This window comes from Lepidochelys kempii, chromosome 20 (genome assembly GCF_965140265.1).
Source record: "Lepidochelys kempii isolate rLepKem1 chromosome 20, rLepKem1.hap2, whole genome shotgun sequence".
Classification (NCBI taxonomy): Eukaryota; Metazoa; Chordata; order Testudines; family Cheloniidae; genus Lepidochelys; species Lepidochelys kempii.
Genome location: NC_133275.1, coordinates 20,142,381 through 20,166,101, shown reverse-complemented (window position 1 = coordinate 20,166,101; position 23,721 = coordinate 20,142,381). Strand labels below are relative to the sequence as shown.

Below are 23,721 nucleotides of genomic sequence, written 5' to 3'. Positions count from 1 at the left end.
AAACATGCCGCTTCTATGATGAGCTGCATGCCATTTTAGGGGGTTCAGCCACCACTACCCCAGCCGTGTTGTTTGACTCCTTCAATGGAGATGGAGGCAACACGGAAGCAGGTTTTGGGGACGAAGAAGATGATGATGAGGAGGAGGAGGTTGTAGATAGCTCACAGCAAGCAAGCGGAGAAACCGGTTTTCCCGACAGCCAGGAACTGTTTCTCATCCTGGACCTGGAGTCAGTACCCCCCAAACCCACCCAAGGCTGCCTCCTGGACCCGGCAGGCAGAGAAGGGATCTCCGGTGAGTGTACCTTTTAAAATACTATACATGGTTTAAAAGCAAGCATGTGAAAGGATTAATTTGCCCTGGCATTCGCGGCTCTCCTGGATGTACTCCCAAAGCCTTTGCAAAAGGTTTCTGGGGAGGGCAGCCTTATTGCGTCCTCCATGGTAGGACACTTTACCACTCCAGGCCAGTAACACGTACTCGGGAATCATTGTAGAACAAAGCATTGCAGTGTATGTTTGCTGGCGTTCAAACAACATCCGTTCTTTATCTCTCTGTGTTATCCTCAGGAAAGTGAGATATCATTCATGGTCACCTGGTTGAAATAGGGTGCTTTTCTTCAGGGGACACTCAGAGGAGCCCGTTCCTGCTGGGCTGTTTGCCTATGGCTGAACAGAAATGTTCCCCTGCTGTTAGCCATGGGGAGGGGGGAGGGTTGATGGGGTAGCCACACGGTGGGGGGAGGCAAAATGCGACCTTGTAACGAAAGCACATGTGCTATGTATGTAATGTTAACAGCAAGGTTTACCCTGAAAGAGTGTAGCCACTGTTTTATAAAATGTGTCTTTTTAAATACCGCTGTCCCTTTTTTTTTCTCCACCAGCTGCATGTGTTTCAATGATCACAGGATCTTCTCCTTCCCAGAGGCTAGTGAAGATTAGAAAGAAAAAAAACCGCACTCGTGATGAAATGTTCTCTGAGCTCATGCTGTCCTCCCACACTAACAGAGCACAGACGAATGCATGGAGGCAAATAATGTCAGAGTGCAGGAAAGCACAAAATGACCGGGAGGAGAGGTGGTGGGCTGAAGAGAGTAAGTGGCGGGCGGAAGACAGGGCTGAAGCTCAAATGTGGCAGCAGCGTGATGAGAGGAGGCAGGATTCAATGCTGAGGCTGCTGGAGGATCAAACCAGTCTGCTCCAGTGTATGGTTGAGCTGCAGCAAAGGCAGTTGGAGCACAGACTGCCGCTACAGCCCCTGTGTAACCAACCGCCCTCCTCCCCAAGTTCCATAGCCTCCTCACCCAGACGCCCAAGAACGCAGTGGGGGGGCCTCCGACCAACCAGCCACTCCACCACAGAGGATTGCCCAAAAAACAGAAGGCTGGCATTCAATAAATGTTAAAGTTGTAAACTTTTAAAGTGCTGTGTGGCATTTTCCTTCCCTCCTCCACCACCTCTCCTGGGCTACCTTGGTAGTCATCCCCCTATTTGTGTGATGAATGAATAAAGAATGCATGAATGTGAAGCAACAATGACTTTATTGCCTCTGGAAGCGGTGATCGAAGGGAGGAGGAGAGGGTGGTTAGCTTACAGGGAAGTAGAGTGAACCAAGGGGCGGGGGGTTTCATCAAGGAGAAACAAACAGAACTTTCACACTGTAGCCTGGCCAGTCATGAAACTGGTTTTCAAAGCTTCTCTGATGCGTACCGCGCCCTCCTGTGCTCTTCTAACCACCCTGGTGTCTGGCTGCGTGTAACCAGCAGCCAGGCGATTTGCCTCAACCTCCCACCCCGCCATAAACGTCTCCCCCTTACTCTCACAGATATTGTGGAGCGCACAGCAAGCAGTAATAACAGTGGGAATATTGGTTTTGCTGAGGTCTAAGCGAGTCAGTAAACTGCGTCAGCGCGCCTTTAAACGTCCAAATGCACATTCTACCACCATTCTGCACTTGCTCAGCCTGTAGTTGAACAGCTCCTGACTACTGTCCAGGCTGCCTGTGTACGGCTTCATGAGCCATGGCATTAAGGGGTAGGCTGGGTCCCCAAGGATAACTATAGGCATTTCAACATCCCCAACAGTTATTTTCTGGTCTGGGAATAAAGTCCCTTCCTGCAGCTTTTGAAACAGACCAGAGTTCCTGAAGATGTGAGCGTCATGTCCTTTCCCGGCCATCCCATGTTGATGTTGGTGAAATGTCCCTTGTGATCCACCAGAGCTTGCAGCACTATTGAAAAGTACCCCTCGCCGGCTTGGTGCTCCGGTGCCAAGATAGGGATATGGGTTCCGTCTATGGCCCCACCACAGTTAGGGAATCCCATTGCAGCAAAGCCATCCACTATGACCTGCACATTTCCCAGGGTCACTACCCTTGATATCAGCAGATCTTTGATTGCGTGGGCTACTTGCATCACAGCAGCCCCCACAGTAGATTTGCCCACTCCAAATTGATTCCCAACTCACCGGTAGCTGTCTGGTGTTGCAAGCTTCCACAGGGCTATCGCCACTCGCTTCTCAACTGTGAGGGCTGCTCTCATCTTGGTATTCATGCGCTTCAGGGCAGGGGAAAGCAAGTCACAAAGTTCCATGAAAGTGCCCTTACGCATGTGAAAGTTTCGCAGCCACTGGGAATCGTCCCAGACCTGCAACACTATGCAGTCCCACCAATCTGTGCTTGTTTCCCGAGCCCAGAATCGGCGTTCCACAGCATGAACCTGCCCCATTAGCACCATGATGCATGCATTGGCAGGGCCCATGCTTTCAGAGAAATCTGTGTCCATGTCCTGATCATTCACGTGACCGCGCTGACGTCGCCTCCTCACCCAGTATCGCTCTGCCAGATTCTGGTGCTGCATATACTGCTGGATAATGCGTGTGGTGTTTAATGTGCTCCTAATTGCCAAAGTGAGCTGAGCGGCCTCCATGCTTGCCTTGGTATGGCGTCCACACAGAAAAAAGGCGCGGAACGATTGTCTGCCGTTGCTCTGACGGAGGCAGGGGCGACTGACGACACGGCTTACAGGGTTGGCTTCAGGGAGCTAAAATCAACAAAGGGGGTGGCTTTACATCAAGGAGTATTTCAGGCAGGACTTCACGGAGGGTTCCAATAAGAAATGGTGCACCTAAGTTATTGTTCTTAGTGGAACAAGGAGGTTAGTCTGGCCTCTGATTGATACATGGCTAGATTTACCTCGCTGCACCTTCTCTGTGAGTGACTGCAGTGTGACCTAGAGGAATGAGTCCCCTAGACGGGGGAGGGGGGGAAGCAAATGAGTACAAAACAAATCTGGTCTATTTCTTGTTTTGATACACTCCATCTATCTTTTACATCTTTGGCTGGCAGCAGACAGTGCAGAAGGACTGCATGCCATCCACATCTCAGGGTTGCTCGGCAGAAGATGGTACAATACGACTGCTAGCCATCCTCATCTCTTGCCAGCCCGGCAGAAGATGATGCAATAGGACTCCTAGCAATCCATATCACCTGCCTGCTCACCATAAGATGGTTCAATAGGATTGACTGCAGGACTAAAGAGAATGACTTGATCAAGTCACTCCAAATTTAGTCCCTGCGCCCATGTCTGCCCAGGCGCCCTGATCGACCTCACACAGGCGACCAGGAGCACCTCGGACATGACGATGACAGCTACCAGTCCTATTGCACTGTCTGCTGCCACGAGGCAATGGGTTGCTGCTACTGTGTAGCAATGCAGTACTGCGTCTGCCAGCACCCAGGAGACATACGGTGACAGTGAGCTGAGCGGGCTCCATGCTTGCCGTGGTATGGCGTCTGCACAGGTAACTCAGGAAAAAAGGCGCGAAACAATTGTCTGCCCTTGCTTTCACGGAGGGAGGGAGGGAACGGGGGCCTGACGATATGTACCCAGAACCACCCGCGACAATGTTTTAGCCCCATCAGGCATTGGGATCTCAACCCAGAATTCCAATGGCAGCGGAGACTGCGGGAACTGTGGGATAGCTACCCACAGTGCAATGCTCCGGAAGTCGACTCTAGCCTCGGTACTGTGGAAGCACTCCGCCGAGTTAATGCACTTAATGCACTTAGAGCATTTTCTGTGGGGACACACACACTCGAATATATAAAACTGATTTCTAAAAAACCGACTTCTATAAATTCGACCTAATTTCGTAGTGTAGACATACCCTGTGTGTCTTTTTGTAACTTAAGGTTTTGCCTAGAGGGATTCTCTATGTTTTGAATCTAATTACCCTGTAAGGTATCTACCATCCTGATTTTACAGAGGTGATTCTTTTTACTGTTTCTTCTATTAAAATGTTTCTTTTCAAGAATTGAATGCTTTTTTCATTGTTCTAAGATCCAAGGATTTGGGTCTGTGGTCACCTATGCAAATTGGTGAGGATTTTTACCAAACCTTCCCCAGGAAGTGGGGTGCAAGGGCCAGGAGGATTTTGGGGGGAAATACGTTTCCAAACAACGTTTTCCCAATAAACCAGATAAACGTTTGGTGGTGGCAGTGGAAGTCCAAGGGCAAAGGGTAAAATAGTTTGTACTTTGGGAAAGTTTTAACCTAAGCTGGTAAAAGTAAGCTTAGGAGGTTTTCATGCAGGTCCCCACATCTATACTCTAGATTTCAGAGTGGGGAAGGAACCTTGACACCAGCCCATGGAGCCAGCCAGTAGGAAGCGCCCAGGACAGGCGTGTGGCCTAAGCCCCATCCCTCAAGGGGAGGGAGACGCTGCAGGATGTACAGCTCTGAACACCTATCTCAGAAACACCAGAGGGAGGGACAGACCCCCTGTTTTCAAATCCCTGCTCTGCTGCCTGGGGCAAGGGACTTGAACCGGGGCCTCCCATTAGGTAAGCAGGTGATTGCTCCCCGCTATTTGCGGGGAACTTTCCTGGCTTACGCATAGTCTGAGTCTGCGCTCCCACTCCCTTTACCCAGAAGCTGCCTGACCTTGAGGGCTCCCCTTCCACTCTCCTGTGGCAGAGACCTTGTAACCTTGACAAGGCTGGGCCAGGGGTTCCTGGGGGGCTCCACCCCCAACCTTGTGGTGGTCACTTAGGGCAGGGGCTAGGGTGTCCCCACTCCGGGGTGCTCTCTCTGCTCTGGATGCTTCCCTGACCCACTGATCATCACATACAGTTCAAAACAAATACAGTTTATTAAACAATCAATTTAAAAGATAAGGAAAAATCGGGAAAGGTGAAAGGAAAACACGTTGTCACGGAGTGTGGGGGAGTCCAGGCCCCGCACCCCTCTTCCTGGGATTCACCATGACTCTCAGCCAGCCAGTAAAGCAGAAGGTTTATTGGACAATAGGAACACAGTCTAAAACAGAGCTTGTGGGTACAACCAGGACCCCTCAGTCAAGTCCTTCTGGGGGGGGCAGGGAGCTTAGACCCCAGCCCTGGGGTTCTCTGCGTTCCAGCACCAAACTGAAACCAAAACCCCCCAGCAGGCTCTCTCCTGCAGCCTCTGTCCAGTTTCCCAGGCAGGTTACAGGCTCAGGTGACAGGCTCTCAGGTATCCCATCCCCAGTGAAACTCCCCTGCCACATTCCCAGGTCAACACTCCCCCCTCCCTGCTGCATCACACACGTCAACCCGCTCTGTGGCATGGGGACACCACAACCAGCGTCTCTGGGATGTCCGGGCAGTTCACAGTCCGTCCCTCACACGTCTCAGGCCTCCTACCCAGGCCCTGGCTGTGCTGCAGGGACAATTGCTCTGGCGGTGGCCACACGCTCTCAGGCTCTAGGTGGCTGGACCCTTCTTCCCAGCGTCACACCCCCTCTCCCCCCCATCAGGGTTACAATCCCCCTCCAAGTCTTGCCTGCAAGGCCCCCTGGCTGGAGGCATCTCCCCGCAGTGGGCCCGCTGCCCAGGGTCCCCCTCGCTCTCCCCAGCTGCTCACCACACCCAGCCCCGGACTGCTCCAGCCCCAGCTGCTGCTCTGCCTCCAGCACCCTGGGCTGCTTCTCTGGCCCCTCTGGCTCTGGTTGCTGCAGCTCTGCTCCCAGGACAGGTCTGCTCTGCAGGCTGCTTCTGTGACTCTGCTCCCAGCACTGATCTGCTCCCTGGGCCACTTCTCTGGTTCTCTCTGGCCAACGCAGCCCCTGCTTCCCAGCTCAGCTCGGCCCCCAACTCTCTCCTTAGCTCTGCCCGCTCTGGCCCAGGCAATTCCAGCTCACAGGGAGGACAGGACCCCCCTGGCCTCCTGACTCCCTCATTAGCCTGCCTGCCCTGTCAATCAGGCTGACCTAGAGCATTGGGCTCTCCCCATTGTCCCTGGAGACTGTCAGTCTCAGGGTCCTGATTTCCCATTGACCCTTCCCCTTTCTTTGGGACTGGGAGCTAGCAACCAACCCCCCCACCACTGAGTTTTAGTAAGGGGACAACAGTCCCCTCCCACATACCCACCGCCCATCTCCTGGCCACTGTGCAGTGTTGCTTTCGCTCTCTGGTTTATTTTGCCCAAAAGGTCCAAAGGTCTCAGTTTGTCCCAGCGCAGAACAGGAACGTTTCTGAAATCTCGATAGTGTTTGTGGGACTGGAACATCATTTCCCAACGTGCTCTCCTGGGAGGATTTTCTCAGGGATGGCAAGATATATGGGCTCGTGGTGCCCGGGCTCCAGCAAATTCAGGGCTCGGGGGCCTGGATCCACCAATGTTCAGGGCTGGATCTCTCCCCCAGCCCCGCCTGCCACCCCCACACGCCTTCCCTGAGCATCCCTGCCTGCCCTGCTGGTTACAAAGGCTGAGGCAGCTGCTGTGCCTGTGGAGGGAGAAGGGAGGAGTTGCCTGACGGGGAGAGGGGGGGAATTCATTTATAAAAAACTTTGTTAGGGTGGAGTTGAGGTCATTGCTGCAGACAGAGGTCTTCAGCTGCAACCATCCCCACTCACAACCTGAGACTGAGGACCCCCAGACTCAGACACCAGACAAACAGAAAATGCTAGTTAGAGTCACACACAACACGACCACAAAACCTTAACTCTGCCCTCTCGAGGATAGCCATAGGAACTGGGAACATCTCCCCTCACCCTCCCTAATAAAAAAGCCATGTACACAGAGTACATGCCCACTGCAACTCTAGATCGGGGCTCTGACCCATATGGCCCAGTGGGACCTCCAGCAGGGTCTGTGTAATACCACTGGCATGGGGATTAATTGTTCCTGACTGGCATAGATCCCACCGCACACACCAAGATATATCTCCTTGTTCCCAGCTGCCCAGCCCCAATTTGCCAGGCTAGCAAGGCGTTAGAGGACCCCCACAATTAATTTCCTGAAGTTTAGGCAAATGGAGATATTTTTCAGATATTCAGGCACTGAACGATGCAGATGGGCACCTTGTGGGATTTTCAAAAGCACCTATTTTCTGGATCTTTAGGTGCCTAACTACCCTTAAAGATCTGTCCATGCTCCCCAGCCCTAAAACAGCAACCCAGCCAGGTGCTGGCATCCCTGGGGGGGCAGAGGTGAGGCGGTGCAGTGGCGTTGTGTTGGGACCAGAGGGCAGGGGGCGCTGCTGTGCAGCAGCTGCCTGAACTCCACGCAGTGAAGTGACTGTAAGGGGACAGGCTCCTGATTGATCAGAAAATCAAAGCCTGATGCCCTGCCAATTACTAGGCCTACTGTCACCCTCTCCCCATCTCCCCCTCTCTTCCACTGGACAGAAGATGTGGCAGAGCTGCATGCTGTTACCCAGGATGCTCAGCGTGGCGTGCAGGGCCAGGCCAAAGAGGAGGAGTGCAGACCGAGCTAAGCTGCTGTGTCTGAGCCTGGCCAGCTGGAGCTATTCGAAGGGGCTTCCTCCTCCTCTGCCCCTCCCGGACTTTTAGCTTTATGGCCCCAGCCCAAGGTGCAGATGTGCATGTGGAAGCCTCCAATGAAAAGTTTCTCGGCTCCCTCTGCTCAGCACGCAGGCCGAGCTCAGGAATTTCACTCGGAGCCGTTTGGCTCCTCTCCTCCCGTCCCGTGACTCCCCAGAACAGAGCAGCGCGGCAGCGTGCTTTCCCAGCCGGGTGCTTGGGGCCAGCCCACAGCACCATCCGTACCGTCAGCTGCTGCCTTCCCTTCCCAGAAGGGCACACAGAGCTCCAGGACTTATGGCTCCCAGCTGGGCTCCAGGTGCGGCAGCTTTTGCCCATATTTTGCTTCCTTAAAGGGAGACAATCAATTAACGCTCACTCTCTCTTTTTACGGCCAGCTTCTTGCTGGCGAAAAATGCCGGCTCCGCAGCACACCAATAGCTGCAGGGCCTTCCTCCAGCCCCCCTGCCCCCATTTACAACACCGCAGCACCTGCAGGCCCTGAGCAGAATCGTGACCTCCTGGTGCCAGGTGCTGCACAGACAGAGTGAGAGAGAGTCCCTGCCCCAAAGTGCTACGGTCTGACTAAACAAGACAGCCACACAGAGGATGATTATCCCCATTTTACAGATGAGGGGCTGAAGCATCAAATGCCTTTGCCAGAATCGCGCAGGGACTCTGGCAGACCCAGGCAAAGTTCCAGCCTTGTCCCTTAGCCCCAAGCCTGGCCTTCCTCTCTAACCCCTCTAAAGTGCAGGGGGCTCAGCCACCCCAAGCCCTTGGGGACAGGAATATCACATGTCCAGGGGAATCCCTAGGAGTTTGGTGCCATAGGGAACACAATGTATCGGACCCAACCAAATTCACGGTCCATTTGGTCAATTTCACCGTCATAGGATTTTTTAAGTCATAAATTTCATTATTTCAGCTATTTGAATCTGAAATTTCCCATTGGTGTAATGGTAGGGGTCCTGACCCACAAAGGAGTTGGCGGGGTGGGGGTCGCCAGGTTGTTGTAGGGAGGGATGCCGTACTGCTACCCTTACTTCTGCGCTGCTGGTGGGGGGTGGCACGGCCTTCAGAGCTGGGCGGCTGGAGAGCAGCAGCTGCTGGCCGGCCGCCCAGCTCTGAAGGCAGCGACACTGCCAGCAGCAGCGCAGAAGTAAAGATGGCCTGGTACAGTATCGCCACCCTTCCTTCTGCACTGCTGCTGGCGGTGGGGGGCACTGCCTTCAGAGCTGGGTGCCCGGCCAACAGCTGCCACACTCCAACCGTCCAGCTCTGGAGGCACTGCAGAAGTGAGGGTGGCAATATTTCAACCCCCATAAAATAACCTTGTGACCCCCCTGCAACTGCCTTTTGGGTCAGGACCCCCAATTTGAGAAATGCTGGTCTACCCTGTGAAATCTGTATCGTTTAGGAAACTTTAGGGTAAAAGCACAAAAAAGACCAACTTTGACGGTCCGTGATGCATTTTTCATGGACCTGAATTTGGTACGGCTCTAAAAATGTGGCATTTGCATTTGCCATATAAACTCCAGCCAACACAGACACTTGTGCCCAGTGCACCTTTTGTACCATCTGTTTTCAGAGCATAAACTTTCCTGCCCCCCAGAAATACCTAATCCGTCTGTGTCTTCCTGCTCAGTGAAGCTTTGCTGGTTTACACCACCTGGGAATCTGGCCCTTACAGACTGCGCAATGCTTCTCAGGAGAGAAAACAGGAAATTCCCAGACAAAAAACTCTGTTAAATGGAAGTGAAGATTGTGACAGCAAATAATTGAACCTTCATGTTCAGTGACTTTTAGAAAACATTATAAAAGCTGACCACTGACTGATCAAGGTCATTCATAGAAATAGCCTATTGCCTTCGAAGTGCCTTTATTTGACCTGCAATGTAAACACGTCCAATCTCACTTCACATGTTTCCAGAACAGCCTGCCCCAGACAACCTACATTTCCCGCATCCACGTCACTAATTACATCCTCCTGCCGGATGTTTCTGCTTCTACCTGCCACTCTTTCCCAGGGCTTGGCTTTGTGCTGTGCAAATTGCAGACACTTGCTCTGCTGCAGGGTTCCATGAGAAAACCCTGCAGGGAGGATTTTTCTTTTCCTGAGTCAGTAAGAAAGGGGCTGCGGATGCGTTTGGGGCTCTGGTTCACCCTCTGCTCCCCCCTTTGGGGTCACTTGTCCCTGCTCCCTCAAACCGAGGCCTTCATGCCTCACAGCCAGACTTGTATTATCCAATAGGCCAGTTCCCAGTGTTTCTGTGCTTTGACTTTCCCCACTTGTGTCAGGCACAGTTTAGGCAGCTCGTCCTTGAGAATGCTAGATTTGCCTCAGCAGCCACCCCTCGCTCCGCTCCCCCTACTTTGCTCCCCTTCCCAGAATCCCTCCCCAAGCTGGACTGAAACAAACAAAACCGGGTCTTTAGGAAATGCCACATGGAGGAAAGCAGGTTTGCTGCCTCCCAGCTCCCATGTCTTTGTGGGTCTGCCCCTCTGCCTTCGGGGGTGCAGTATGGCTGAGTGTGCTAGTTGGCATGTTTGTGAACATGTCTTTGTGTGTGATTATCTGCCTCTTTGTGTGTGCACCTCTGCGTGTGTGTACCTGTATTGCTGGGTGTCTGTGTGTAGCTGTCTGGGACGGGTCTGTGTTTGCGTGTCCATGACGTCTCCCCCTGCTGCAGCACTCACTCTCTATTCCCTGTTTGTCCCTATTAAAGGGGGGGAGTGGGGTGTGGGAGGGGGATGCCCAGAGTCCTGCAGTGCAGACTTGCAGCTCCTCCCAGAGACAGCGAGAAGCCGAACACAGACACACCTTTGCTTTCTGTGTAAGCAGGGTTTGAATGAACTTTCCCCTGACAGCGAGCTGGGAGCGGGAGAGACTTCAGGAGCAAACTGTATTTGCATGAACACACCTACTCTGCGTAGGTGTCCAGCAGACAGGAGCTGTGTTGCACAAAAGTGATCAACTTTGGCTAGAGTTGGGTTACAAATCACTTTAGTACTGAATGCAGAGATAGTGAAATGCTGTTACCAATGTTGTTGTCTTTATTGTATGAATAAAGGGGAACAGAACTGTGCTTAACCCAGGGGTTCTCAAACTGGGGTTTGGGACCCCTCAGCAGGTCGCAAGGTTATTACTTGGGGGGTCATGAGCTGTCAGCCTCCACCCCAAACCCCTCTTTGCATCCAGCATTTATAATGGTGTTAAATATATAAAAAAGTGTTTTTAATTTATAAGGCGGGTCGCACTCAGGGATTTGCTATCTGAAAGGGGTCACCAGTACAAAAGTTTGAGAACTACTGGCTTAACTTGTCCCAAATGAAGGGTTCACCCTCAGCTGAAAGAACCTCATTAAGCCAGGGGCTCAAATGCCAGAGCCCTGTGAAAGAAGGGTAGGGACAGCTGTTTGAGGTAGGAGGTGTGGACTCTTCCCTAAAGGTCTCTGGTCTGGTTTAATCTCTTTCTCCCCGTTGTTCAAAGATAGAGCTAAATAGGCTTCATTAGGAGTCTTTTGTTGCTTCAAGTCCTCCATAAGAACACTTGTGAGGCCGCAGTGTTTCTGCCCAGCCTGATTAGTTTTAAAAATCGCTAAGAGACAGATGTGCGGAAGTCATAGCAGAGAGGCAGGTGGCAGCAGAAGGTAACTGATGGGAAGTTGGCAAAAGTAGCAAGCAGTTGGGAGCAGCTGGTGGGGAGGCCAGCGGCAAGGAGCAGTGGCTGGCAGGGTGGCCAGCCAGTGCAAGTGCTCAGATGGCAGAGCAAACAAGGTGCCTTCTTCCCCGGGTGGAAGGTGAACTCACACAGGTGCACCTCTGAACCCTGGGTCCTCACTGACCAAGGACAACCACTATGAGGGGGGGGGGAGTAGAGGGGGGCACAGAAAAGGAACTTTTGGTTGTACAACTTAAGAACATGAGGCAGAAGACTCTGCCCCACTCCGGGGTGGGTGTCCTGCTCATAGTTTTACGATTATGAATCCTGAATTATGATTGTGGCATTTTCCCTAATTAATGTTGGGTGACTTCCCTCCTTTGTTTAAAAGTTTCTTTTCTACACTCACACTCTGTGCATGTGAGCATGGAAGTATTGCTTCACAGAGGCGCCCAGGGGCCGTGTGTAATTTTCCCAGGTTCCTGGGTGGGGGCTCGAGCCGGTTCTGTGTTGTATTGTTGAAAAGGAACCACTAGATATTGAACCCGGCCCTGGTTGCTGCCAGCTCCACCTGGCAGAAGGGTTACATCTGTAACTTGTCTAGACGCTGAGCGGAAGCAGGAAGATATTTCCTCCTGGGTTCACAAAAAGGGATTTCTCTGTGAGTCTGGAATAGTGTTTCAGGCAAAAGGAGGGGCCACGAGGAACAGGGGCTGCCCCTAATGGGGGGTGCAGGAGTCAGGGGCTGTAACCAGCGGGGAGTGCAGGAGTCAGGGGCTGTCCTCAATGTGGGGTGCAGGGGCCAGGGTCTGTCCCCAGTGGAAGGGGCCAGAGGCATGAGGCTGTCCTCAATGGGGGATGGAGGGGCTGGGGGTGTCCCCACTGGAGTGTGCAGGAGACAGAGGTGATCGAGGAGTTGCAGACTATCCCCATTCGGCTGGGGGGGGGGGGCAGGAAGGGGGTCAGTGCAGTGGCTGTGGTCTGCCTCCATTGGGAGGGATGGAAAACTACAGTCCTGGCAAACTCACAACGATTAACAATGTCATGGCACCGTTCCCAGAAGCCAGGGTGTTAACTCAGAGCCCTGGCCTGATGCCCACACTGCTTGTCATGTTCCTCCGCCTTCAAATTCCCATTGCAGTGCCAGCTGGATACAGGATTCCTCTTGCCTCTCTATCCTGCCCTGCTGTGCAGCACTGCTGGGCTGCTCCCTAGCACTGGCTGTATTTCAGCCGCAGGTAAGAGGTTCATGTGAGCATTCTACACAGAGCTCTGGAAGCCCTTGAAAGACAGTGGAGAGATGATGCACTTGTTTGTCTGTGACTCCAAACCTGGGAAAGGCTGGCTCTGTGGTCTGTGATTTCTAGTGCTATTCATTTTCTGTATCACGGTCATGCCCCGCAGCCCCACTCATGGACCAGGCCCCCATTGTGCTGTGTGCTGCACATTTATTAGTGTGATGGGATCCCTGGGGTACAACCTGGAACTGGGATACCCCTTAACTCTCCAGCCTGGGCTGTCTCTCACAATGCTTTGCTAGTGACAAGCAGCAAACCCCTCCAGGTGCTGTTACCACTCAGCACAACAGCAGATGGAGCCCCACACCCAGCTAGATTGCATGAATTCTTCCTGAGTCACTCACAAATCACACGAACCAGAAAATGTCCCAAGCCATGCACCCCTGGAATATATTGTCTTGCCCTGGTCGGAAGCCTGAACACTGTAAGTTTATCTCCTAATCTGCCCCTACCTCGATGTGGAAAAGACACACACTAGCCTTTGTAAACTGAGCTGAGATTTCCCAAGCACTTCAAGCAAAACACACTATTTTAGGTAAAATATAAAACAGATTTATTAATGACAGACAGCTAGATTTTAAGTGATTATAAGTGGTAGGTACAAAAGGTCAGAGATAATTATCAAAGACAATAAAAGGTAAGTGCGTGGTCTAAATCTTAAACCTTATTACACTAGGCAGTATTTGGATCAAGCAGTTTTTCTCACCCCACTGGATGTTGCAAGTAGGTTATAGTTCTTAATACACAGGTTTCCCCTTTAAGCCTTGGACCAGTCTCCTCAGTTCAAGTCTTTGTCTTCCTAGTGTTCTTGTTGCTTCCAGCATAGGTGAGGGAGGAGAAAGGTAAAAACATGATGCCACTGTCCCCTATTTTATATTCTCAGTCTGTGTGCCTGGAAGACACTAGCCCAGAGGCGTCCTGATGAGCTTTGCTGAGTCACAGAGTTGAGCAATCCCCCTTGTGTGGTACTTACAGCATTGTAAATCCCTTGTTTACAACTCCCCTGCTGATTACTGGTCACTTAAAACCTGCCTGGGAGTGGATCACCTCTTTTCTTGTCACTGGAGAACTAACAGTGGACAACTCCCAAATTTACCACATATTTCAGTAACAACCATACAGCAAAATCTCACAACTTCACACACACTAATGATCAACACATTTTGACAGAACAATGGGTTTCAGCAGATCTTGACCTTTCATATAAAATCTTACCTTGTATGCTTTGTATGAAATTTCTCATAATCATATGACAGGAGTGAATAAGGGGGTTCCAGGGTGCAGCTTTGAAGGACAGAGTGCCACAATTAGGTGTATTATGATATTTTAGAGAACTATCCACAATGAATCCAAGATCTCTTTTTTGAATAGTAGCTGCTAAATTAGAGCCCATTATTTTATATGTATAGTTGGGATTATGTTTTCCAATGTGCATTACTTTCCATGTATCAACTCTGGATTTAATCTGCCATTTTGTTGCCCAGTCACCCAGTTTTGTGGGATCCCTTCGCAACTCTTCGCGGTCAGCTTTGGAGATAATTATCTTGAGTAATTTTGTATCATCTGCAAACTTTGCCAACTCACTGTTTATCCCGTTTTCCAGTCATTTTGAATACATTGAACAGCTCCAGTCCCAGTAAAGATCCTAGAGGGACCCTGCTATTTACCTCTCCACTGTAAAAAGAAAAGGAGCTGTAGCTCACGAAAGCTTATGCTCAAATAAATTTGTTAGTCTCTAAGGTGCCACAAGTCCTCCTGTTCTTTTTGCGAATACAGACTGACACGGCTGCTACTCTCCACTGTGAAAACTGACCGTTTATTTCTACCCTTTGTATCATATTTTTTAACCAGTTACTGATCCATGAGAGGACCTTCCCTCTTATCTCATAACTGCTTACTTAAGAGCCTTTGGTGTGGTTATTATTTTTTATGCCTTTTGCTAGTTGCTCTTCAAACTCTTTTTTGGCCTCCCTAATTATACTTTTACACTTGGCTTGCCAGAGTTTATATGCCTTTCTTTTCGCCTCAGTAGGATTTGATTTCCAAATTTTAAAGGACATATTTTTGTCTCTCACCACCTCTTTTACTGTATTGTTTAGCCATAGTGACATATTTTGGTTCCTTTTACTGTTTTATTATTATTATTTTATTTGGGGTATACATATAGTTTGAGCCTCTATTATGGCGTTTTTTTAAAGTTCCCATGCAGCTTGTGGGCATTTCACTGTTCCTTTTAATTTCCATTTAACTCCTCTGTTTTGTGTAGTTCCCCTTTATGTCATGAAATGCTCCTGGGGTGGGTTTCTTTAGTATTTTCCGCCCTACAAGGATGTTATATTTAATTACATTATGGCCTCCATTGCAAAGCAGTTCAGCTATATTCACCTCTTGGCCCAGATCCTGTGCACCACTTAGGACTAAATCAAGAATCACCTCTTCCCTTGTGGGTTCCAGGCCTAGCTGCTCCAGGAAGCCGTCACTAATGGTATCTAATGGGTTTCAGAGTGGCAGCCGTGTTAGTCTGTAGCCGCAAAAAGAAAAGAAGGACCTGTGGCACCTTAGAGACTAACAAATTTATTTGAGCATGAGCTTTCAATTTTTGCGTCTGATGAAGTGAGCTGTAGCTCGCGAAAGCTTACGCTCAAATAAATTTGACTCTAAGGTGCCACAAGTCCTCCTTTTCTTTTTAATGGTATCTAGAAATTTTATCTCCACATCCAGTCCTGAGATGGCATGTTCTAGTCAATAGGGGGGTAGTTGAAATCCCCCATTATTATTGGGTTTTCTGTTTTGTAGCCTCTCTAATCTTCTTGAGCATTTCACAGCCACTGTCACCATCCGGAGTGGTCGGTAGTATATTCCTACAGCTATATTGTTATTATTCAAGCATGGAGTTTCTATCCATTTCTCTCTGTACGTTACTGGTGTATTACAGTAATGCCCTGGAGCCCCAATCCTGGACTAGGACCCCATTGTGCTGGGTGCGGTACATTATTAGCTGTAATATGGTAGCGCCCAGCCGCTCCAGCCAGGGACCAAGGCCCCGCTGTGCCAGGCACTGCACAAACACATTGTCTGATAACCTGCCAGCATTCACAGCGCACCCGGCACGCTCTGGGTATTCGCGCCACACAACAGATTGTACATGGTTAAAGCAGAGACCAATCCCAGAGGGAAACAAAACGGGATCTGACTATCCCATCCTGAGGGTGCGGCCGCTCGCTGAGCTTTGTCCCTCTCTGCTCTCCATATCCGGCACCCATCTCCCACCAGCCTGCTAGTGGCATGTTCGGCTCCTCCCAGCTGGTGGGGTAAATGGGCTACAACTCTGTGAGAAACAGTTTAGTGGCGATCTTCTGCTCTGCACCAAGTCATGTGCAGACCGCAAAGGCATTCGTCTGGTTTTCAATTGCACTGTCAAAGGAGCAGAGCTGCCAGTCTGTTCCTGAAGGGCATGCATAACCCTGGGGCTGGACAAGAGAGCACGGGCTGGGCCCTGGTCCGCACTGCCAACCTGCATCGGTGTCACCACCTCACTCAGGGGTGGGGACAAACCCGTTATAGCGACCCTAACTCCCGGGGAGACAGCGCTGTGCCACAGGAGGGCCTGTCCCGCTGCCATAGCTGCCACCTCTCGGGGCAATGGGTCCACTGCGCCAACAGGGGGAGCCCTCGCCCCGGGGTAGGCAGCGTCCTCACAAAGTGCTGGAGCAGCAGCGCTGTAAGTGTCCCCGAGTCGGAACTTCTGGGGCGGGGGGGAGGTTGAAGCTACACACGCCCGCAGACACACACAGCCCAGACCTGTGACACACACACACACGCCCGCAGACACACACAGCCCAGACCTGTGACACACACACACACACACACACGCACGCACACAGCCCAGACCTGCCACGCGTGTGCATGCACACACACACACACACACAGAGTCAGACCTGCTAGACACACAAATACACACAGCCCAGACCTGCGACACACACACACACACACACACACACAGCCAGACCTGTGACACACACACACACACGCACACAGAGCCAGACCTGCTAGACACACAAATACACACAGCCCAGACCTGCAACACACACACACACACACACACACACAGAGCCAGACCTGCTAGACACACAAATACACACAGAGCCAGACCTGTGACACACACACAAACACACACACACACAGCCAGACCTGTGACACACACACACACACACACGCACACAGAGCCAGACCTGCTAGACACACAAATACACACAGCCCAGACCTGCAACACACACACACACACACACACACACACAGAGCCAGACCTGCTAGACACACAAATACACACAGAGCCAGACCTGTGACACACACACAAACACACACACACACAGCCAGACCTGTGACACACACACACACACACACACACACAGCCAGACCTGTGACACACACACACACACACACACACAGAGCCAGACCTGCTACACACACACACACACACAGCCCAGACCTGTGACACACACACACACACACACAGAGCCAGACCTGCGACACACACACGCACACAGAGCCAGACCTGCTAGACACACAAATACACACAGAGCCAGACCTGCTACACACACACACACAAACACACACACACACAAATACACACAGAGCCAGACCTGCTACACACACAAATACACACAGCCCAGACCTGCGACACACACACACACAAACACACACACACAAACAGCCAGACCTGTGACACACACACACACACAGCCAGACCTGCTACACACACACACACAGCCCAGACCTGTGACACACACACACACACACACACAGCCAGACCTGTGACACACACACACACACACACATAGAGCCAGAACTGCAACACACACACACACACACGCACACACAGAGCCAGACCTGCTAGACACACAAATACACACAGCCCAGACCTGTGACACACACACACACAAACACACACACACACACAGCCAGACCTGCAACACACACACACACATAGAGCCAGACCTGCTACACACGCACACACACACACACACAGCTGACCTGCTACACACACACAGAGCCCAGACCTGCTACACACACACAAAGCCCAGAGCTGTTGCATAGACACAGCCCAGACCTGTCTCTCTCTCTCTCACTCACACACACACACACACAACCTGGTCCTCTTACACATCCCCACACACCTTGGCCTGGTTACACACACAGCCCAGACACTGGGAGCGGCAAGAGACTCACAGTATAAACACATTTTTTTCAGATTGGGGAAAAAATCAACAGAAACCAAAGTCTCCTTGAGAACGAGCAGGGCGTGCATGTGGGTGGGCGCATCTCCTGTGTAAGGCAGTGGGTGTGTTGTATGTTTGTGCACCTGTTCTGTATCATGCTGTCTCTCAGCATGTGTGTGTGTGTGTGCGATGCATGCACTTCCTCTGTAACACTGCATCCACTTGGCTTCACAAAATGGCAGAGCACATGGAAAACACATTCCCAGTAGTTGCGTAGCTGCAGACGCACTAATTACACCCAACCCCAAAGCCTCTCACAAGCAGACAGGTGGGGAAGGTGGCCTGGTGGGCAGGGCACAGGAATGGGACTCCAGAGAGCTGGGCTCAGCATCTGGCTCTGCCACAGGCTTCCTGTGCGGCCTTGGGTGAGTCCCTTCATCCACCCTGAGCCTCAGTTCTTCCGTAGCCGGGAAAGTGCTTCCCTTCCCCCCACCCACCCCCCATGGAGCCGATGGGGCTGGTGGGGACAGGGGCGAGATAAAAACGATCATTTTCATCACAATTTTGCATGGGGGAAAAAGCCCTTTTCCTGCCCAGCTCGACTCATTAGAGAATCTTGCTGCAACAGGGGCCTCTACTGAACCAGCTTCCACTGTGACCGAGCACGCAGCTGGCAGCTACTTCTGAGGAGCCCAGCCCCTGGAAGCTGTCTCCTCCCCAGATGTTCTGTTATGTGATCTCGCTTCCCCTCGCCTAGAGCCCAGCAGCCCACGGGCCTGGGCCCATGGTGGGAAAAGAAGATTCCTGATTTTCTCCAGGCCGGGTGTGACTCACAGCTGGAGTCTGTGAATGAGAACTGTCCCCTGAGCTGGGCGAGCACCCAGGAGGGCATGGGGGAGGGCCAGCTGAAGCCCCCTGTTTTCCCACGTGTAGCCCTGAGCACCTTTGCCAGTGGGGAAAAGGAGGAGGTGATCTGCATCTCCCCAAGGCCTCTTCCTGCCCTGCGACACGGAGAGGACCATGAGGAAGGGGTGAGGACACCTCTCTCCAGGGGGCTCTGCTGCCTTCCTGCCTCTGCTCCTGTCCCGCCAGTCGCAGCTGTTTCCAGTGTTGCCCTTCCCCTCCTCAAATCCACAGGCAGGTCAGCCCCGCCATGGGTCCCTCGGATCTGGAGACCAGGTGAGCGCAGTGCCGCCCACCCTGACTGCCAAACTCGGGAGGCAGGGCCCAAGCAACCCTGGGACTAGTTTAAAGGTCTCAGACCAGAATCCCCTCGGGGTCTGGCTTCTGAGCCTTTCAGTCCTGCTGGGGTCAGCTCTTCAGTCCTCATCCCCTGCCTGGTCACACACATGGGAAGGGGCTTGGGCGGAGTGTGGGGCCAGGGATTTGGGGGTGATGTGGGGTTAGTTTGGGGGGGAGTATGCGGGGAGAAGCGTTGGAGTGACGTCTGGAGGGTTTGGGGCAGCATGTGAGGAGGGGTTGGGGGAACATGTGGGGAGGGTTTGGGGGCACATGGGGTAGGTTTGGGGGCACCACGTGGGAGGGATTTGGGGGAGCATGGGGGCACGTGGGGAGGGTGTGGGGGCACCATGTGGGGAGGGATTTGTGGGAGCATGTGGGAAGGATTGGGGGGCCTGTGCAGAGGCTGTGGGGGCACTGTTCAGGGAGATATTGGGGGAACACCCTTCCTCTGCCCCTGCTCCCCACACTATGGCTCCCTGGAGCTCCTGTGGAATGCACTGAACTGGCCATGACCCCCACCCCCAATTCCCACTGCCCCAGCCTGAAGTCATCTTGGTTACCAGTGTGTTTGTTTACCCTCCTCTCTTAGGGCGGATGCAAGGCCTCCCCTTCCCTGCCCGGTCCCCCCTGCCCGGAGCTGGGAGCAGGGTGGTGGAGCGAAGGCTCGTGGTGCGAGTCATGGGGGGGCCAGGGGAGTGGCTGTGAGGGGGATTCCCAATTAGCCCCAGAGCCAGGGGCTCCTGCCTTCGTTCCTGCCTGGCCACATAGAGCAGCAGAGTGCAGGCCCTGGGTCCCTTCCCAGCCCCCCACCATGGCACTGACCCCTGGGGCAAGTCACCAGCAGCAGGGTCGCTGTGGGACACAGGATTGAATCAGAGTGGATGAAACCCAGCGACCCACCCTTATGTTTGGGATTCAGCACAGGACCCTGAGCCACCCTTGGAAGCTGGGTGCTGGAAACCACCCTCCTGTTTGTGCAGTAGTGCCTAGAGGCCATGGCCCATCCGTCTGTCTGTCTGTCCGTCTAGCACGGGCTGTGATTGCAGCTAGCTCAGGTACCAGGGCAGTGATTGGTACCAAGTGACGGCTCAGCAGACTGGCCCTGCTGCCGCAGCACCGAGCTAGCTCCGCGTCTCCACTCGAGCTGCAATGACACCCCGGGAAGCAGGTGGGGTGTGTAAAGGCTAGCTGGGTCATGGGAGCTCCCAACCTGCAAATCCAGGCTCCAGCCAGCTCCTGAGACTGCCAATTGAATGGCTCGCACTGATTTGGGTGGGTTACCTGGGACCCCGAGCTCACTGAACCAGCTGGACCAGAAGGGAACCCCCGCCCCATTCCCTCCCCCACTACATACAAGAGCTCTGTGGCCCTGTGGGACAGGGCAGAGGGAGCAGCCGGGGCTGTGGTCTGACAGATGCACTAGGCAGGAACCCATGTGCATGGTCAAAATCTCTTGCCAGGCATTTTTATTGCTGTGGGGCTGATCCCTGGGTCTGCCCATGCCGGGAAGTGACGGCTCCAATCCTGCACTGTGGCTTCACCATTCCCAAGGAGCGGATCACTAGCTACGTCCCCCTAACCCAAATACGGTATGTGCATGTGTATGTACTGGGGGGAGAGATCAAGCGGCAGCTTATCCACTGCTCTGCCTTTATGCCTCCCACACGGTGGGAAGGGGCCATCCTGCCAAGCCCTAATCCAGGCCTGGGCTCAGGCGCAGCCTGCTTGGGGAGGCTGCACAGCCTGAGCTTACTCCTCTGCAGCTTTAGGCACATCATGGCACCTCTGTGCCTCAGTTTCCCCCTCTCTTTAATGGGACCATCAATCCTGCGGGGGGACAAGGAGGCTATGCAATGGCTACAGTCACCTCTCAGATGCAGATGCTGCCCTGTGGCAAGGGGCTTCTGTCCCAGCCACGTGGGGCCTGCTTTGCTCTATTGGATGTGCACGTGCAAATCAGCAGTGAGTGTGCACAGCCATGTGGAAAACTGGGCCGACTAATGTAATGTGGAGAGAGGCAGCTGGCTGTGATGCTTGGGGGTGCCTCTAGCTCTGTGGGGCAAGAGATCCCAGATCTGGGTCACCCAGCGTCCCCGGGGGCTGCGAATGCAAACGGCGAGCCATTAAATGCGCTTCACTCCTTAACTAGCCCAGTGGGAGTGCAGATTAATTGGGTAATGGATGTTAGCAGATGGAGCCCAGACCACAAACCTCCAGCCTATATATAGCCCCTTGTTAGTGGCTGTATGGAGTGAGCAAAGAAATCAGCCACTCACTGAGCCTGCTCGGCAAGTGCGGGCCGGGGGGGAGTCTGCCCAGGCGCGGGGGTTGGGGCAGTGGGTGCTGGGCCAACAGGCAGGAGGAGGAGGAGGAGGAAGGGTGGGAGTGCAGCATGGGAGCCAGGGTTACAACGTGCTCAGCCAGGTGAGGAGTCGCTTGCTCAGACCATCTGCTCCATCCAACAAGCTTAGCAAACTGCACTGCCCTCTACGGGTAAGAGAGGGACTGTGTGTGTGTGTGTGTGTGTGTGTGTGTGAAGGGTGCACACTGCCCCCCACAGGCGAGACAAGACAGCCTGTGTGGATGTGCCCCATGTCAGGCCTTGGAATCTCAGCCATGTAGTTCCCATCCCGAGTGGAACATCCCAGATTTGGGAGGGGTCAGACACAGGCCTCCCTTCTCTGGAAGTGGCTCTGGGCCAGGGCTCGGGTGTCCCTGCCCACGTGTCTGGCTCTGCGGTTTCAATTCATGCCCATTTTAGTATCAGTCAGGAGCTACTGAGCCCTTTGGTGAGTGCAGCTGTCAGGCCCGACTCAAAACCCCCAACCCCCACTGCCTGGCTAACTGGGGCTTTCCTTGGGCAAAGCTGCAGAGGCCGTGGGGGTGACCCTGGGGCCGCACCCATGGACGGCGAGAACACGCGTGGGCTGTGGCTGATGCCCGTGTGCTTACAGGGAGCATTGCGGGTCCCTGCAACGGGGCAGCTGTGCCCTGGCGGGACCTCGCGTGTAGCCCGGCCTGTAACCGATCCCAGCCGCACTCTGCTCCCACTCTGCCCCAGCCCAGGATGATCTGCCTGCATGTCACCCAGAACCGCCAGGGTGAATCCGAGCCGGCAGCAGATAATTCGAGTGTCAGGGGCCCTGTGACAACGCTCTGAGGGGCCCTGATTTCCCTCCCAAGCGCACCACGATGCCGGGCGCAAGGTCAGCGACTGCGGTGAGTCAAGCTGGCGCAACGGTCCTTGGAGCGGACAATGGGCATTGGATGATGGTGCAAAGGGTATTCCTGCCCGCAGCGACCCCTCTTGCCACCATTTCCCCTATAGCTTTGCTGGGATGAACTCCCTCCACCTGCCGAGTGAGCAGCACAGTCCCTGTTACGCAGCTGGGGAAGGCCCTGGAGGTCCAGCAGCCTCTCCTGCTGCTCTGTCTCCAACACAAGGGAGCCAAGGGGAGGTGAGAGGCCCCTCCACAGTGTGACTGTGTGTGTGTGTGTGTGTATTTGCACACACAGTAGTGTGTGTGTGTGTGTGTGTGTGTGTGTGTGTGTGTGTGTGTCTTGCGTGGGATGTCGCCCTCTAGTGGCTGGGTCAGTAGGGATACAAACGGGCCATTCCAATCCCTAGTGCTGGGTGCTGGGGCTGTCCCCCCTCCCCCCGTCCCCAAGGAGAGCCCTGCCTTCCCTTTTTGGGCAGTGAGGTGCGAGTCACTGTGCTGCCTGGCAAGGGGCCAGCTCTCTCTAACGGCTCCAGGCGCCACAGGTCCTTTTTGGGACGCAGCCCCTGGAAACGGTTCTCCCTGTTCTCTGGGAGACAAAAGCAGGGCTCCAAGCCAGCACCCCCCAGGGGGGTGCGCAGCTTGGGGCCTGCCAAGCAGGCCTCTCAGGAGAGAATCCCTGGCTCCCAGGTCAGCTGTTTGCTCCAGCATGTTTCCTCAGCCCTGGGCAATGCTTGGATGCCCCACAGCTCAGACACTGGTGTGAATAGCACAGCTCACCCAGAGCATCTTTCACTGGGGGAAACTGAGGCAGGGCCACCCAGGGGGTCAGTGTCAGATCCTGGCCTGCCTGATTCCCCATTGCACTCAACCTACACCTTCCGCAGCTGCCCCATGGGTCCCAAAATCCACTTGGGGGGCTCTCATGAGCTTTCCCACAAGCTCCCTGCTCCCAGCCAAGGCATTCTCCAGGCACAGCCACAGGGCCCCCCAAACAGGAGAGCATTAAAGGGGACTGGGCATACTGGGAGGGTCCCATTATCCACCGCTTCATCCCAGATCACATAATCATCTCTCCCCAGGAAACGTGCTGCCGGACTGTGCCCAGCCTCCCTGAGGGGCAGAGCAGACTTCTGCTGGGTCCAGCTCCATAGAGAGATTGGCTCAGTGCCGATCTGTCCACCTCCCGATCTAGGGCTGGTCCGCAACTGGGCAACTGTCCCCAACCTTCCCTAATAGGCTGAGCCAGTTCATCATCCACACCCCAAAATCCTGGA

The 23,721-nt window shown here is 53.4% G+C and overlaps 1 protein-coding gene across 1 annotated transcript in view; it reads left to right on the top strand.

The window, feature by feature from the left end:
* GTSF1 (gametocyte specific factor 1) overlaps window positions 1-22,386 on the top strand; it is a 70,100-nt gene extending 47,714 nt beyond the window's left edge. The window contains exon 7 of the mRNA XM_073319222.1: window positions 22,181-22,386. Coding sequence (XP_073175323.1) covers window positions 22,181-22,386 — 206 coding nt within the window. The remainder of the gene's footprint in view (window positions 1-22,180) is intronic.
* The last annotated feature ends 1,335 nt before the right edge of the window (window positions 22,387-23,721 follow it).